The sequence below is a fragment of the Rutidosis leptorrhynchoides genome, chromosome 10 (genome assembly GCF_046630445.1).
Source record: "Rutidosis leptorrhynchoides isolate AG116_Rl617_1_P2 chromosome 10, CSIRO_AGI_Rlap_v1, whole genome shotgun sequence".
Lineage (NCBI taxonomy): Eukaryota > Viridiplantae > Streptophyta > Magnoliopsida > Asterales > Asteraceae > Rutidosis > Rutidosis leptorrhynchoides.
The window spans coordinates 254,928,954-254,947,961 of NC_092342.1; the positions used below are offsets into that span (position 1 = coordinate 254,928,954).

Consider the following 19,008-nt stretch of genomic DNA (forward strand, 5'->3'; position numbering starts at 1 on the left):
ATATTAGTGGATAACATATCAGTCCTTATTATATAATATTAGTAGATAAAAAATTATTTATTATGTAATAGGTATAAAAGTATTATGAAATACAATAATTTAATCTATATAAGAATATAATTTAGATAAAAAATTATTTATTATGTAATAGGTATAAAAGTATTATGAAATACAATAATTTAATCTATATAAGAATATAATTCTATTATAATGTTTAAAAGTCTCACTTTCTTTATTATATTTACTAAAATTCAACATAAAAATATAAAGATTTTACTTAATACCCGTAATAGTATAATAACTACGTACATCTTTTTTATTATATATATATATATATATATATATATATATATATATATATATATATATATATATATATATATATATATATATATATATATATATATAAACTTTAAATTACACACCTTTAATTCTAGGGAGTTATTTTAGGAAGTTATTAAAAATAATTCTGGTTAATTAAAAAAATGACACGTATGGTTATTTAATTCCGATTAATTGAGAAATTGACACGCATAATTATTATAACATGCTTTATATAGATGTATAGATAGATAGATAGATTAATTAATATTATTACCTTTAAAAAAAAGATAAGAACTAAAGTTTTAATATTTAACACATTATTTATTTACCATGATTGATATATATGGTAATATTATATTATTACTCCGTATCAGTTACTTACGTAACCTGATAAAAAGTTGGTAATATAATATACTCTGTATCATATTTTTTGGAATGGAACTTGATTATAAAATCTTTTTAAGATAAATGTATGATTTAATTTCTCTTTAAATAACATTTACATTTTTGCCGGTTAATGATGAATTTTAAGTAGGTATATCGGTTTAATGTAATGTAATTTCCTTACGAATAAATACTTAATTACTTACAAAATGTCAAAAGCATACCATGCTTAATGAAACTTACAATTAAAATCAAATGATAAAAAGTTAATTTAGTTTAAAAAATTATACATTACAGTAACACTAAATGATTCCATTAAATATTGCATAGTAACGTACAATACGCAATCTGCAATATAAGATAACATATAGCAATTTAATTTAATTATAAATAAATATAACTATTATAATTACCACAATGCATATATTGAATTGATTGTTATTGTTATTATTATTGAAATGAGAGTGCCAAAAAGCATTAGCATGAAGAAGCATTTCTTCTTCTATTTTCTTGTCCAATTTCCAGTTTTTATTCTACGATGTAATTCAAGTTACATAAATTATAGCGAAGCGCTTTCGAAATCAATCATGTTTTTTGAAGGCCAACGTTCTGGTTTCCTCCCAAACGATCAGAGGATGAAATGGCGGGGAAATTCAGGACTTAGAGACGGTTTTGATATCAATGCTGATTTAACAGGCGGTTATTATGATGCTGGAGACAATGTAAAGTTCGGTTTTCCTATGGCCTTTACAACGACCATGTTAGCGTGGAGTGTGGTCGAGTTTGGAGAGATGATGTCAGCAACAGAGTTGAGGAACGCGTTGGTTGCGATTAGATGGTCAACAGATTATTTGCTCAAGACGGTGGCTCAACCCGATCGGATTGTTGTGCAGGTACGACTACTAGTTATGTTTTCAATTTTTGTAAAATGAATGAATGTTTGTTTAAAAGTTAATAGTTATTATATCATCTGCATTAATGGTACATATGCTAAACTAAGTTTTATTTTTTTATTTTTTATTATCACATACCGTAATACTTTTGGAACTTATAGATTGTAAATGATATATTTGATGTATTAAAATTGGAATAAGTGAGGGTATATTGGTCATTATCGTTATGTATTGATGCAGTAGTTGAACCTCGTTTAAGTGTCTCTCTTGGGCACGTGATGGTGGTGTTATATTGGATTATACTATAAGTTTTTTTTTTTTGTTTTTTTCTTCTTTTTCTATTTATCAAAAAACAAACAAACTTTATAAACAATTGTGAAAACTTAATCAAAAAATGAAGCCCCAATGTATAAACAAGAGAACTTTAATACATTCGATCTCAACTAAACACTAACAACCTAAACACTAGATATTAGGATTTAGGGCAAAAATGAACGATGAAACAATACAAACAATCAAAACAAGGGACTACATCAAGAAACACAAACAAAAAAAGAGTGCACCTAATCTAGCCAATGAAAAAAGAATAAGGACGAGAAATCAACCCGAACAGAACGAAACCAACAAATACAATATTAAATGTCTTTAATGAAAACGCCGAAACTTTTTTCTTCTTGGTAATTAATTTAATGGACTAGTTAAAACGGAGTAATAAATATTTGTTTACGCTCCAAATTGAATGTTTGTTCGAAATTAAATGTCATGTTAGTGTCTAACACAGTTATAGCCAAATTTATTTTATGCACGCTAGTCCTTAAGGTTGCCGTTAGAAAATTCCAGAATATAATTGCGTGTACATATTATTTTTGTTGAATTTTATCAGCATTACATGGATAAACGCTCGAACTAGAAAGATGATTCGTATTTAGTATAAAATCATACAATAAAGATCTCAAATGGAAACAATTTATTTTTATGTACAAATCTTTTTAAAATTATTGTAGGTTGGAGACCCAATAAAGGACCATAATTGTTGGGAAAGGCCAGAGGACATGGACACGGCTCAGACCGTGTACATGGTTCAAGCACCAAAAGCGGCTTCGGATGTGGCTGGAGAGACAGCAGCTGCTCTGGCCGCTTCATCCATTCCATTCAGGTCATCTGATCCTGGCTACTCCGAAACACTTTTAAGAACAGCCACCAGAGTTTTTCAATATGCTGATACTTACAGGGGAGCTTATAGCGACAACGCAGACATTAGGAATGGTGCTTGCCCATATTACTGTGATTTTAATGGATATCAGGCAAGCATTTTAGTGTCTTCTATAGTTTGTTTATCATAATTCATGAACAATTCTTAAAATACATGATTGAATACAAAATTGATTTTGTGATTATTGAATGCAGGATGAATTGTTATGGGGAGCAGCATGGCTAAGAAGGACTACTGGGGATGAAAACTACTTGAAGTACATACAAAACAATTGTGATGACTCGGGAATTTTCGACCAAATTTAACCTTAATCTTTATATGATTTCGTTACGATAAGCAAATCATGTAATGTTGAGTCTAGAAAACATTGGAACGATGTTCATATATTCAATTGACCTTCGACTGCTCTCGACGATTCACGAACAATTAATTGTAAATAGATATGTGTGTATGTATATATAAATAATAATTCGAAATATAATTTGATGTATTATATGTTGTCGTTAATAAAAATTAATAAAATAAAAATAGAGTATTAGTATAATTATTATTTAAAATATATCTATATATATAAATAAAGTATGTTGAAAATAAATATTTAATGATTGTAATACTCGTTTGATGTCTCGATTGATATTAAGTAATTTTAATTCAAACTTATATGATTTTAAAATAAACGGTGATCCGAAAAGGAGTTATATAAGTTATAGTTTTATTTAAAAGTATATTTAGGATCTAATTATTTAATTTTAACACTTTTTATATTTTACTCATAAATGAGAGGGACAGTTGATGTACTTTTTATTTATTAAATTAATGACTAAATTTTATACCATAATGACTGAAATAAATAAAGGAATTTAATTTAAAATTTTGGGATTTTTCTGAAAGACTTTTATCCGCCACTAATTATCAACGGGATACGAAATTGTAGTCCGTGAAAACTGTCGGTAGAATAAATCAAAACATCTGATGGCTTAACTATTTCTCACTGTTTCCTTTTAATTATAATATGAATATATGAATATGAATGTGAATATTGAATTATGTATATTATCACTGTTTTCGTTTGATTCTTCTCACATCTCAAACTTTACGGAGTAATTAATATATGTGAATTAGCTTTCTGTTTCCTGTCACCATCTTTGCCAACTTTGTATTTCCTATTTCTATTCTATTTCTTTTGTCAAACATAATACAAACCACCATCACGTTTTTATTTCTTGATTAACTATTAATCTCACCAACCCAAAAACCATGAATGCTACGCTGCTAATTTATGACTTTCTGTTTCCTGTTTTATAGCTCGAAACCCACCTTCTTAGTTATGTTAAACCACCCATCACCATTTATATAGAAGTATAAACATGTACATACATAAATTGAACTTGATTACAATCACACACAACACACCATCGGGACCCATCTCCAACCATTATTCGATTTCCTTCTACTTACTAACCGAGAACCATAACAAACCCACTTAAACGAACTCTCCATTTACACACCTCACCACCATCGGTTATCATCAACCGAAACCTCACCCATCTAAAAACCCATTTTTGTTTTATGTCTCAATGGAATCCCAACATCTTCAAGTTTATGTTCTAAATCAACACCCACTTCCTCTTTCTTCTTTAAACAACCATCACCTCTACCCTCATCTAAACCCGATAGTTAAATCACATAAAATCATCATTGATCACAAGCACCGTGAATATCCTCCATCTTTCTCATATTCTCTCCTCTCTCTCTCTCTCTTAACTAAGATCGAACACCCAACTCACCATAACCATAATCACCACCACTCTCTTAAGCCATTGACAACCACCACCATCAACAACCAACCCCCACTACAACGCCACCATCATCGTCTAACCTATTGCTACTGTTACTGTATTATTTTTCTGTTTCAAACATCACGAAAACTTCCCTGTTACGGCTGGGTTTCGTTATTTCTATTTGAAACCAACAAGAACCAAATACCTTTTGATGAATGCTTACCGTCTGTTTTTCCTATTTCTGTTTAGCCATATACCGCCATAAAATGCTAACCATTAAACTACAATGGCTACAGTATTCCCTTCCTGCTCAAAACCAACCATGTACAACCTTAAAAATTGCTGCTACTATGCGTCTGTTTCTGGGTCTGTCCGAAGGCCATCACAACTCCAACCTCTACTGCTACACTTTTTAATTCTTTTTACTGCAATTTTTAATCAAAGAAGAAAGTGATGGTTAATATAATATAGATAGAAAATAGTGACACGATTTCCACTAAGTATATATTTTCTATTTCCTTTACGAGTTACAACTGAAAAACCAATTGAGCCGTAATCCTTGTTGGGCTGTGCAATTCGTTTAGAATAATTGGGCCGTGTTTCCTTTATCTATTGGGCCATGATGTAATTGGGCTGAGATGATAGATGTACGGGATGGTAAATGCTAATGGTGAGGAAATGGCAACAGTTTCAGTACGTGTTATGTGTATAAGCGAGAGAGTTATTACAGAAACAAACAAATGGTTCAATGGTTTGGTGTGGTGTCGAGTTAATGAGAGGTCGCGGGTTCAAACCCTGTCTTGGGCAATTCTTTTTAGGATGAATTTTAAAAGGTTATATCTTGTTATTTCTTTTACTTCTATTATTATTATTATTATTATTATTATTATTGTTATTATTGATTATTGCTATTATTACTAAGTAATATAATTATTATATGTATTGTAATTATTATTATTATTATTATTATTATCATAATTATATGATATAAGTTTTTATTATTTATTAGCATTATTATTAAAATTAATATTTTTATTATCACCATTATTATTTTTATTAGTATTAACATTATTAATAATATTTTTATCATTTTTAATATTGTTACTCTCTTTATTATTACTTTTACCATTATTATTATTACAACTATATTATTATTATTATTATTATTATCAATATTACTATTAATATTATTATTACAATAAAAGTTAGTTATATAAAAATATACTTAAGAAAACTACAATTTATAAATTATTTATTTAAAATGTATAAAGTAAATATATTTAAGTTAATAAATGAAACACATGAATTACTAAAAATATCAGTTATATTAATAATAATACGTAAACTTATTTGACTTCAATTATATGTGTTAATATATAAATACGAATGATATAGGTTCGTGAATCCGAGGCCAGCCCTATACTTGTTCAATGTCGTTATATGTATTTTTACTACAAAATACATTAGGTGAGTTTCATTAATCCCTTTTTAAATGCTTTTGCAATATATATTTTTGGGACTGAGAATACATGCGCTGTTTTTATAACTGTTTTATGAAATAGACACAAGTAATTGAAACTACATTATATGGTTGAATGATCGAAATTGGATATGCCCCTTTTTATTAAGTCTGGTAATCTAAGAATTAGGGAACAGACACCTTAATTGACGCGAACTCTAAAGATAGATCTATCGGGCCCAACAAGCCCCATTCAAAGTACCGGATGCTTTAGTACTTCGAAATTTATATCATGTCCGAAGGAGGATCCCGGAATGATGGGGATATTCTTATATGTATATTGTGAATGTCGGTTACCAGGTGTTCATTCCATATGAATGATATTTTTGTCTCTATGTATGGGACGTATATTTATGAGAACTGGAAATCTTGTGGTCTATTAAAATGATGGAAATGATTATTTATGTTAAACTAATGAACTCACCAACCTTTTGGTTAACACTTTAAAGCATGTTTATTCTCAGGTATGAAAGAAATCTTCCGCGGTGCAATTGCTCATTTTAAAGATATTACATGGAGTCATTCATGACATATTTCAAAAGACGTAGCATTAGAGTCGTTGAGTTCATCAAGATTATTATTAAGTTAATTATAGTTAGATATTATAAAATGGTATGCATGCCGTCAACTTTCGATGTAATGAAATATTGTCTTTTCAAAAACGAATGCAATGTTTGTAAAATGTATCATATAGAGGTCAAGTACCTCGCGATGTAATCAACTGTTGTGAATTGTTTATAATCGATATGGACTTCGTCCGGATGGATTAGAAAGGGTCCTTTCAGTTGGTATCAGAGCGGTGGTCTTAGCGAACCAGGTCTGCATTAGTGTGTCTAACTGATAAATCGTTAGGATGCTTTAGTGAGTCTGGACTTCGACCGTGTCTGCATGTCAAAAGTTCTGCTTATCATTTCGTGTCGAAAATTATCTGCTTATCATCCTTATAAAATTACCTGCTCATTATTCTTAATCTAGACACGTTTTACTGCATTGACTGCATGAATAGTGTATATACAAAAATTCATATCTTAGCGTATCTGTTACTGTAAACTTTGCCTGACAGCTTTCGTAGATTCCTCCGTAACTTATGAGATTTTAGTATTATATATGTATATGTAAATTATGTATTGCAGGATACTAATCTACATCCTATAATCTATTTCTTATCGAAAAATCCTTCATCTGATCGTACGAGATGAATCCCTCAACTAGATCGAGTCCCTCGGATTCCGACAGCTATTTCGATAGTTATCCCGACAGTTATTCAGAATGGATAGTCATCTAAGCTCCGGAAGCAACAACACCAGAATGAATCAACCAATCATCCATCCCCAATTAATCTGATGGATTCATAGTCGACTTAATCAATGGAGACGCGCAGAAGGCGATCCCCTCCACTAACCGAATTCACCTTTTTTGGCGAAGAACCTGAAGCACTTACCGGCGAACCTATTCGAAACACCATTTTCAGCCTCATTTCTAGAGTATCTCGAAACGATTATATTCTATCCACAATTCTAAACCTTATTCATCCACTCGTTCTGACCGACAATCATCCCGGAACCATAGAAGAAGTCAACGAACTTCGCGCTCGAGTAATCAATTTGGAAAATGTAGTGCAAAATGTACCAGCTTCAGCAACATCATCGGCACCAACAGTACCATCAGTAACAGCACCAGTTCCATCAACAATCCATGCCTCAACATCTCATTCTGTACCTCGAGTATAATCATCGTTCTACGTATCATTCTACATCGATTATCTTCTTTCTTCATGACGATTAAGTAATCTCTAAATGTTTTAGAGATTATGTATTCTAGTTCTAACGGTAAACCAAATGAGTTTAATATCATATTAACTCAATGAATCCATGATTACATCTGAAGAAAATATATATGTATATATGTTTTCATAAAGATTGTAATTAAAAATTCTTTCGTACAAAGTGTTAATTGTGAAAATATTTTAACGGGTAGGTAATACCCGAGGAATATTTAGATTTCACATTAATAAGTTACATTGTACATTCTTCGAAGCTGATTTAATAGTCGTTTACTATCCTACTTACATCCACCGATATACAAATCCGTTCACCACAGAATAACCATATTCATCCAATTTCATATTTGGATTTTGATTTATCAGAATTCAACAAGGGGCATAATGAAGAAAACATTTGACAAAATAAAATTTTTTAGAAACAAACAAATTAACTACGAGAAATTTTGTTAAGAATCCACGCTAACTGTCCCTAGCTAACTGATTACATTTTTTTTATCGCAGTTTATTTATCGCAATTTTATTATCGTCATTTAATTTCTGTTATTTACTTTACGCATTTAATTTATAGTCATTTAAATTCTGTTATTTATTTTACACACTTTAAATATCGAAACACGTATACAAGGTTTTGACATATCATATCGACGCATATATATATATATTATTTGGAATCACCATAGACACTCTATATGCAGTAATGATCGAGTTCTCTATACAGGGTTGAGGTTGATTCTCAAATAATATATATAATTTGAGTTGTGATCGAGTCTGAGACCTGTATACGGGTCACGATATGTATTAATTAATTCGAATATTATGTATTAAATTATTGAACTGCTAACTGTAGACTATCAACTAAGAACTATCAACATTGGACAATTAAAAATGAATTAAAATATTGATTATAACATATGAAACTAAACAATTCTTCAAGTTTACCACTTGATTTCATCTTAACCTCATTTGTATCTTGACGATTACAATCTGCGTTCAAACCTTTCGTGATTCTTGAAAATACCTCAATCGAGAAAATGAACCAACCGCACTTCATCTACTGAAGAAAAGATTGATGCATATAGTTATGCACCTGAAAACATTCGGAACCTGATTAAACATTTAACACGTAGCCGTGCTAATTCCTTTAACGTTGTTTTTACCAAAAATAGCTTTGAAATCTCTTTTCAAATTAGCTAATTTTGTCACAGCTCCAGCAAGTCAACTTCGACTTTCATTCGGATTAGCCTTGTTATAGCCTTGATATATAAGTCTGCCTTTCGTCTTCGTTGTCGGGGAATTTTTTTTATTCCGCTACATTAGCAGTAAACTTACCAGCAACTTCATTACTCATTGACTTAAGTCTCTTTGAAGAACCATTATATTTGTTCATTAAAACCTTATCATATATTCGTCTGTATCATGTAACAAGTATTGCCATACCAATTACTGAGAATCAGCAATCAGTATTTGGAATCTCGCAACAATTCTACAACAACAGTTATAGGTATACATATAACCTTTATCTCTTAGAATTATGACCTTCCATTCTGAAATTTTAAAAAGCACCCAGTCTACGAATCAATACTCGGAATGTTGAAAAAGCTGAATGAAGCAGTAAAAACTGTAAACGATCTTAAGAGCCAGAACTTTGATAATAAAGAATAGTATGTTGGAAAAACTCAGAAAAGTTGGAACTGGAAAACGGATTGAACTAACCACGAAGGTGGCCAAGGAAAAATACAAGGACCAAACCCTATATCCAAAGAATCCAGGTAATTCTGGATCCGATGAAACCTTCAACGAATATCTTGCTCCGTACTCATATTAAAATCTTGCGGAAAATCTTTCTCCATCAACCATCGAACTTAGAAATTCGAAAATATCATCATCAATATCTTCGATATTTTTGAGGATATTTTCATAAATATTCTCGTCCGAAATTATATACCTCTTCGTGTTTCCTGTGTATCATTATAATGGAAACATTCAATAGAAAAAAAATAGTACCGAAAAGCAGATTATGCGAAACTATGAAGAAAGCCGTGGACAAATCACAAAGAATAAGTTTGACTTCAAAGAATCTAAATGATTCAATGTCTGCTGAAGTCTTTAGCGAATATTTTGCTCATTACTCTAGACCCTTGCGGACAATAGTCTCTATCATCTCCTGATCTTAGATATTCAAAGATATTATCGTATCTTTCATTATAAATATCCTCGATATTTCTGAATATATTTTTATAACTAATACTATCTGAAATCATTTATCTTTTCATGCTATCAGTGTTACATCATATAGAAACTGTTAGTTTCTATATTCTGTAAACTTTTGAGCTTAAAATATGAATGTTATTGAAGTAATGTTGTGAACTGATGCATGAGTTAGTATAATATAATGACACTTGATCAACGTGATTATATTACAGTAAGTCATGTTGAGTTCTAATGGGACATGATGGTTCACAGTAGATCATACCACCATCATGTGTCATGTTACATAACTCTTCCATTCTAATTAACTTCTGAACACATCAAGAAAGTATATTCTTGATAGCTCTATTCTCAATGATTCTGATAATTTGACGAATCAAATCGTGCTATTACGTTCTTTCTTGATTATAACATTAAATTCATTCGAAACTCCATAATTACAAATTCTAGACCATTACTCATTTTACTAGAGATCAAGAGGAGATTAAAAAGACGAAGAGCTCTGAAACATAAAGGAAGATATAAAACTCGACAACAACACTGAAATTACAATAATTAAAAATTAAAACATCACGACAATTAAAATTAAATGATTACGATCAAACTACTCATCGTCGTCAATTGTCATCTGCAAAGTAGCGTTCACCAGTCATTTCACCATCCGTGAGGTACTCTGGAGACATCGGTATTTCTCTTGATGCCTCAATTGCTGCTCCAACTGATTCATCGAGGTAACGATAACCCAACGTCTCTTCATCTTCAAGAAACGCATACAAAGAAATGCGTTTACCGCGATCTTCAATCTTATCTTTTATAAAGTACCATTGATCATCGGTACACAGAAAACTTGCCCTACAATCTGCATCATAATCGTCTTTATAAAAGAACACAGACGTGAATTCACACGGAACTTTTTCCTGCAGAAAGGATAACAATTCTTGTAAACCAACATCACGAATGTCGATATCTTCAAACAAAATACTGTTGCCCCACTCATATCCCTTCATTTGATTACGAAAATCACCTCCGTAATGAACATCGAATGAAACAATCATTGGGGGAAGTGTTAACATTTTACAGTTTGGGAGTGTTTGATTTTGATTTTGAGAAAGGTGGAAATATAAAAGAAATATATGTTTGAGTGTATAAAATGAAGTATATGGTTGGTGTTTATATAGCGTAAAAGTGACCGTTGGGATAGCCGTTGGAAATTTTTATTTTTTTTTTATTATTTTACTAACGGCAAAAAATTTGGGCAAGTTTTTGGGCGAAGGTGGACGATGCCCGTTGGGACCTCTCTCTTGATAGTTTCATTCGTGCTCTTCGAATAATCGAATTATTTTATCTGTATTATTATGTAATGATGAAAACTCTATTTATCAGCTCATATTCGTCAAGAAAAACATATTTATTGTTAGCCATGACGACCTCACTCAAATTTCGGGACGAAATTTCTTTAACGGGTAGGTACTGTGATGACCCGGGAATTTCTGACCAAATTTAACCTTAATCTTTATATGATTTCATTACGATAAGCAAAGCATGTAATGTTGAGTCTAGAAAACATTGGAACGATGTTCATATATTCAATTGACCTTCGACTGCTCTCGACGATTCACGAACAATTAATTGTAAATAGATATGTGTGTATGTATATATAAATAATAATTCAAAATATAATTTGATGTATTATATGTTGTCGTTAATAAAAATTAATAAAATAAAAATAGAGTATTAATATAATTATTATTTAAAATATATCTATATATATAAATAAAGTATGTTGAAAATAAATATTTAATGATTGTAATACTCGTTTGATGTCTCGATTGATATTAAGTAAGTTTAATTCAAACTTATATGATTTTAAAATAAACGGTGATCCGAAAATGAGTTATATAAGTTATAGTTTTATTTAAAAGTATATTTAGGATCTAATTATTTAATTTTAACACTTTTTATATTTTACTCATAAATGAGAGGGACAGTTGATGTACTTTTTATTTATTAAATTAATGACTAAATTTTATACCATAATGACTGAAATAAATAAAGGAATTTAATTTAAAATTTTGGGATTTTTCTGAAAGACTTTTATCCGCCACTAATTATCAACGGGATACGAAATTGTAGTCCGTGAAAACTGTCGGTAGAATAAATCAAAACATCTGATGGCTTAACTATTTCTCACTGTTTCCTTTTAATTATAATATGAATATATGAATATGAATGTGAATATTGAATTATGTATATTATCACTGTTTTCGTTTGATTCTTCTCACATCTCAAACTTTACGGAGTAATTAATATATGTGAATTAGCTTTCTGTTTCTTGTCACCATCTTTGCCAACTTTGTATTTCCTATTTCTATTCTATTTCTTTTGTCAAACATAATACAAACCACCATCACGTTTTTATTTCTTGATTAACTATTATCATCACCAACCCAAAAACCATGAATGTTACGCTGCTAATTTATGACTTTCCGTTTCCTGTTTTATAGCTCGAAACCCACCTTATTAGTTATGTTAAACCACCCATCACCATTTATATAGAAGTATAAACATGTACATACATAAATTGAACTTGATTACAATCACACACAACACACCATCGGGACCCATCTCCAACCATTATTCGATTTCCTTCTACTTACTAACCGAGAACCATAACAAACCCACTTAAACGAACTCTCCATTTACACACCTCACCACCATCGGTTATCATCAACCGAAACCTCACCCATCTAAAAACCTATTTTTGTTTTATGTCTCAATGGAATCCCAACATCTTCAAGTTTATGTTCTAAATCAACACCCACTTCCTCTTTCTTCTTTAAACAACCATCACCTCTACCCTCATCTAAACCCGATAGTTAAATCACATAAAATCATCATTGATCACAAGCACCGTGAATATCCTCCATCTTTCTCTTATTCTTTCCTCTCTCTCTCTCTCTTAACTAAGATCGAACACCCAACTCACCATAACCATAATCACCACCACTCTCTTAAGCCATTGACAACCACCACCATCGACAACCAACCCCCACTACAACGCCACCATCATCGTCTAACCTATTGCTACTGTTACTGTATTATTTTTCTGTTTCAAACATCACGAAAACTTCCCTGTTACGGCTGGGTTTCGTTATTTCTATTTGAAACCAACAAGAACCAAATACCTTTTGATGAATGCTTACTGTCTGTTTTTCCTATTTCTGTTTAGCCATATACCGCCATAAAATGCTCCCCATTAAACTGCAATGGCTACAGTATTCCCTTCCTGCTCAAAACCAACCATGTACAACCTTAAAAATTGCTGCTACTATACGTCTGTTTCTAGGTCTGTCCGAAGGCCATCACAACCGCCAACCTCTACTGCTACACTTTTCAATTCTTTTTACTGCAATATTTAATCAAAGAAGAAAGTGATGGTTAATATAATATAGATAGAAAATGGTGACACGATTTCCACTAAGTATATATTTTCTATTTCCTTTACGAGTTACAAACTGAAAAACCAATTGAGCCGTAATCCTTGTTGGGCTGTGCAATTCGTTTAGATTAATTGGGCCGTGTTTCCTTTATCTATTGGGCCATGTTGTAATTGAGCTGTGATGATAGATGTACGAGATGGTAAATGCTAATGGTGAGGAAATGGCAACAGTTTCAGTACGTGTTATGTGTATAAGCGAGAGAGTTATTACAGAAACAAACAAATGGTTCAATGGTTTGGTGTGGTGTCGAGTTAATGAGAGGTCGCGGGTTCAAACTCTGTCTTGGGCAATTCTTTTTAGGACTAATTTTAAAAGGGTATATCTTGTTATTTCTTTTACTTCTATTATTATTATTGTTGTTATTATTGATTATTGCTATTATTACTAAGTAATATAATTATTATATGTATTGTAATTATTATTATTATTATCATAATTATATGATATAAGTTTTTATTATTTATTAGCATTATTATTAAAATTAATATTTTTATTATCACCATTATTATTTTTATTAGTATTAACATTATTAATAATATTTTTATCATTTTTAATATTATTACTCTCTTTATTATTACTTTTACCATTATTATTATTACAACTATATTATTATTATTATTATTATTATTATCAATATTACTATTAATATTATTATTACAATAAAAGTTAGTTATATAAAAATATACTTAAGAAAACTACAATTTATAAATTATTTATTTAAAATGTATAAAGTAAATATATTTAAGTTAATAAATGAAACACATGAATTACTAAAAATATCAGTTATATTAATAATAATACGTAAACTTATTTGACTTCAATTATATGTGTTAATATATAAATACGAATGATATAGGTTCGTGAATCCGAGGCCAACCCTATACTTGTTCAATGTCGTTATATGTATTTTTACTACAAAATACATTATGTGAGTTTCATTAATCCCTTTTTAAATGCTTTTGCAATATATATTGTTGGGACTGAGAATACATGCGCTGTTTTTATAACTGTTTTACGAAATAGACACAAGTAATTGAAACTACATTATATGGTTGAATGATCGAAATCGGATATGCCCCTTTTTATTAAGTCTGGTAATCTAAGAATTAGGGAACAGACACCCTAATTAACGCGAACTCTAAAGATAGATCTATCGGGCCCAACAAGCCCCATCCAAAGTACCGGATGCTTTAGTACTTCAAAATTTATATCATGTCCGAAGGAGGATCCCGGAATGATGGGTATATTCTTATATGTATATTGTTAATGTCGGTTACCAGGTGTTCAATCCATATGAATGATATTTTTCTCTCTATGTATGGGACGTATATTTATGAGAACTGGAAATCTTGTGGTCTATTAAAATGATGGAAATGATTATTTATGTTAAACTAATGAACTCACCAACCTTTTGGTTGACACTTTAAAGCATGTTTATTCTCAGGTATGAAAGAAATCTTTCGCGGTGCAATTGCTCATTTTAAAGATTTTACATGGAGTCATTCATGACACATTTCAAAAGACGTAGCATTAGAGTCGTTGAGTTCATCAAGATTATTATTAAGTCAATTATAGTTAGATATTATAAAATGGTATGCATGCCGTCAACTTTCGATGTAATGAAATATTGTCTTTTCAAAAACGAATGCAATGTTTGTAAAATTTATCATATAGAGGTCAAGTACCTCGCGATGTAATCAACTGTTGTGAATCGTTTATAATCGATATGGACTTCGTTCAGATGGATTAGGATGGGTCCTTTCAACAATGGTAAAAATTTTGGTGCTGATGACACTTTTAATGAGTTTGGATGGGATAATAAGCCGGCTGGACTTGATGTTTTTCTTTCCAAGGTACAACCCTTCTAGCTTTATGTACATTCCCAGTTTTTCTATTTATTTTTCTGTCTTAAGGTTCTCGTTAACGTGTATAAAAGATTTGTACAATCAGTAATTGTCACTAAAAAGTTACTCCACTTTAAAGTCAATATGTAACCGACTATCTACAATGTACAACACTTTGATTCACATTAACGACAGTTGTCATTCGAAAAATGATTAGTATATTTATATGTACTGTATTGCTTTATGCTCAATCTAAATTATTTTTACATTACACATATAAACAAATTATATTGAATGCAGGACATTTTGGAAGGAAATATGTATGATTTACAGTCTTACAAATCATCAGCAGAAAGGTTAATATGCACACTAATATCGAACTCGTCTTCTTCATTTCACACCAAATACACCCCCGGAGGCCTACTTTACCGTCCTGGAGGAAGCAAATTACAGCATTCAACTACAATCACATTCCTCATGCTAGTTTACGCAAACTACCTACAGCAGTCGTTAAAGTCCGTAAAATGTGGTAGCTTAAGTGTGGGACCCAGTTATCTTCGTGAACTAGCCAAACGTCAAGCGGATTACATCTTAGGTGATAACCCTAAAGGAATATCGTATATGGTAGGATATAGCAATAAGTATCCACACAAGATTCATCATCGAGGCTCATCTTTACCGTCTATTAAAGATCATCCTCAAGCTTTAAGGTGTAAAGATGGAACCATTTATTTTAATTCGTCTAATCCTAATCCAAACGTTTTAGTTGGGGCGCTAGTTGGTGGGCCCGGGGAAGACGATGAGTATGCAGATGATCGAGCTCATGCTTGGAAATCTGAACCCACAACCTACACTAACGCACCATTTGTTGGTGTGCTAGCATTCTTAGCTTCTAATCAATCCTAATAATCTTGATTAACTACTTAACTAGCAATGCTCTTAATTAAACCAGCAAATTAACATGAAGTCATGAAATTTTACTAGCTAGGTAAGCGTTGGCTGACTTATTAATCAGTTTAAACTTTTATCATTAATTGTTAGTTGACTTTTGAGTATCTAAAGTCTAACTTCATACGTATTAGATTCGTCATTTATCTAGTGATTCTAATATATCTATGATCTATGTTGTTAAAGAATAAAAAATAAAGAAATACCTTTGGTGCCGTTTATGGAAAGTTGACTAATTGGATCAGAGAATACTTTCTCATCATCTCCATTTATAGCTGGTCACAAGATACATGAAAGGGCAGCAGGTGCAGGAGTCAAACTGTTGGGGTGACCTTCACCCCTTTCCCACATCGGTTGGAGAGGCAAAAACAAAGGCCCTTATATGTGGCTTGATACCTCTTCCTCTCAGGACGCGTTTTAAACCCGTGAGGGCAGTTGAGTCGCTGGTGGCTCGTTGTTCCCAAAGCTGAAAATATTCCGTGGTGGTCCTGGCTTCTGTCTCTGTTGCCATCAACTGGTATCAGAGCCGGGGTTACCACACCGATGTTGGGGGGGGGGATTGTTGGGGTGACCTTCACCCCTTTCCCACATCGGTTGGAGAGGCAAAAACAAAGGCCCTTATATGTGGCTTGATACCTCTTCCTCACAGGACACGTTTTAAACCCGTGAGGGCAGTTGAGTCGCTGGTGGCTCGCTGTTCCCAAAGCGGACAATATTCTGTGGTGGTCCTGGCTTTTGTCTCCGTTGCCATCAACACAAACGGCTACCAAGTCAGAAAACAAGTCAGCATATTTTCTTTAAGGTAAAGCGGTTCCAAAAGCACATTGGAACCATGCCTCACTTAGGAATTATCTGTTATAGGTTTTCCTGTATAAATTAACTCCTTATGTGATTGTAAAAAACCAACAGTTTGAAATACATGAAAGGACAGCAGGTGCAGGAGTCAAACGGCTACCAAGTCAGAAAACAAGTCAGCATATTTCCTTTAAAGTAAAGTGGTTCCAAAAGCACAATGGAACCATGCCTCACTTAGGAATTATCTGTTATAGGTTTTCTTGTATAAATTAACTCCTTATGTGATTGTAAAAAACCAACAGCTTGAAATAGCTGAACCATTTATCAAATAAAATTTCCAATTGTTATAAACACTTGAAAACATGGTATCAGAGCGGGTGTGCTGATCTTGGATTATAGCAACTTTTAATCTCATCATTTACCTATCGAGTTGCTGCTATGTCTTCCGACGGTAGCGAAACTCGATCTAACCCAACTAACAACAGTCAAACCCATGAGTTATCAAACTAGCTGGCTGATTTGTTAAAGAACAGCCTTCAATCACCACCCAAATTATCTGATAGTTTGAAAATCAACATTAGTTTGTCGAGTCAAAACTATGCTTTATGGTCTCGATTGATCAAAATGGCTATAGGAGGTAAATCAAAAAACCTCCTAAAACACTTAACATCAAACCCACCAGCAGAAAGCAGTGATGAATTTGATCAGTGGGAACATGAAGACTTAATAGTCTTCTCTTGATTAATCCAAAATATTGAGCCAAACCTAGCAAGCAACTTGAACGAATTTCCTACGGCCAAGTCACTTTGGGATGGTCTTGTAACCACTTATAGTAGTGGCAAAGATAAGCTTCAAAACTTCGATTTACACGTGAAGGCCAATGATATAAAGCAGGACAACATGTCACTCGAAGACTTATGGATCACAATGTAGGGAATCTGGGGAGAAATCGATGAACAAGATCCAAATCCCATAAAGTGTTCCACTGACATCATGATATAAAACAAAATTCAAACAGAGCAGAAACTTTTTCAGTTTCTAAATGCCCTTGATCGAAATATGATACAATTAAAAGATAAATCTTGAGAATAGATCTATTACCAACACCAGAAGAAGCTTATGCAGCTGTCATAAAGGAGGTGGCTCACCAACACATTTTAGGGCAAAACACGAACTATTCAAATCATGGAATAGCATCGGGCCTTGTGGCAGCAAATAAACCCAATCGTTTAGGGCAAACTTCCAATTCTTATTCTCACCATGCCAAACCATCGACATATAAGGTTGATAAATCGAAGCTAGTGTGTATCAAGTGTGGAAAAAAGAGACACACAAGGGAACAATGCTTCGAGATCAAAGGTTTTCCTGATTGGTGGACGAAACCTGGAAAGATAGCGACGACAGTGACTGAGCCACCACCAACCACCATTTCTCTCTTTATTTGAAAATAACCCTAGATTGAAGAGTCACGAGTCTAGAAATGTGTGTAGTCAATCGAATAAGGATAGAGATAGCTGTAAAAGTGACTCTAGATTGAAGAGAGATGGGAAACCGATGATTTACAGTGAACCGAACCCTAAATTGAAAAGGGATTGGAAATCGATGTATAGTGAATCAAATGGGAAAATTAGTCACGGGCCCTTTAATATTATTAGTGGACCAAATAATAACCTAGTGGGCTTTAGCAAATCTATTGGGCCAAAACAAGCTGCTAGGATTATTAGAAACACTAGTAATGGGCCTATTGCACATATTAGTGGACTGAATTTAGGAGTAACTAGGAGGAACATAAGTTGGCCAAATAGTTTATACAAAC

At 32.1% G+C, this 19,008-nt stretch overlaps 1 protein-coding gene across 1 annotated transcript; it reads left to right on the forward strand.

The window, feature by feature from the left end:
• Positions 1–1,166: 1,166 nt before the first annotated feature.
• On the forward strand, positions 1,167–16,355 carry LOC139870970 (endoglucanase 24-like). Its single transcript, XM_071858730.1, has 5 exons — positions 1,167–1,601; positions 2,606–2,905; positions 3,009–3,070; positions 15,347–15,458; positions 15,750–16,355. The coding sequence occupies exons 1-5, from the start codon at positions 1,167–1,169 to the stop codon at positions 16,353–16,355; spliced, it is 1,515 nt and encodes a 504-aa protein (XP_071714831.1).
• Positions 16,356–19,008: the final 2,653 nt, after the last annotated feature.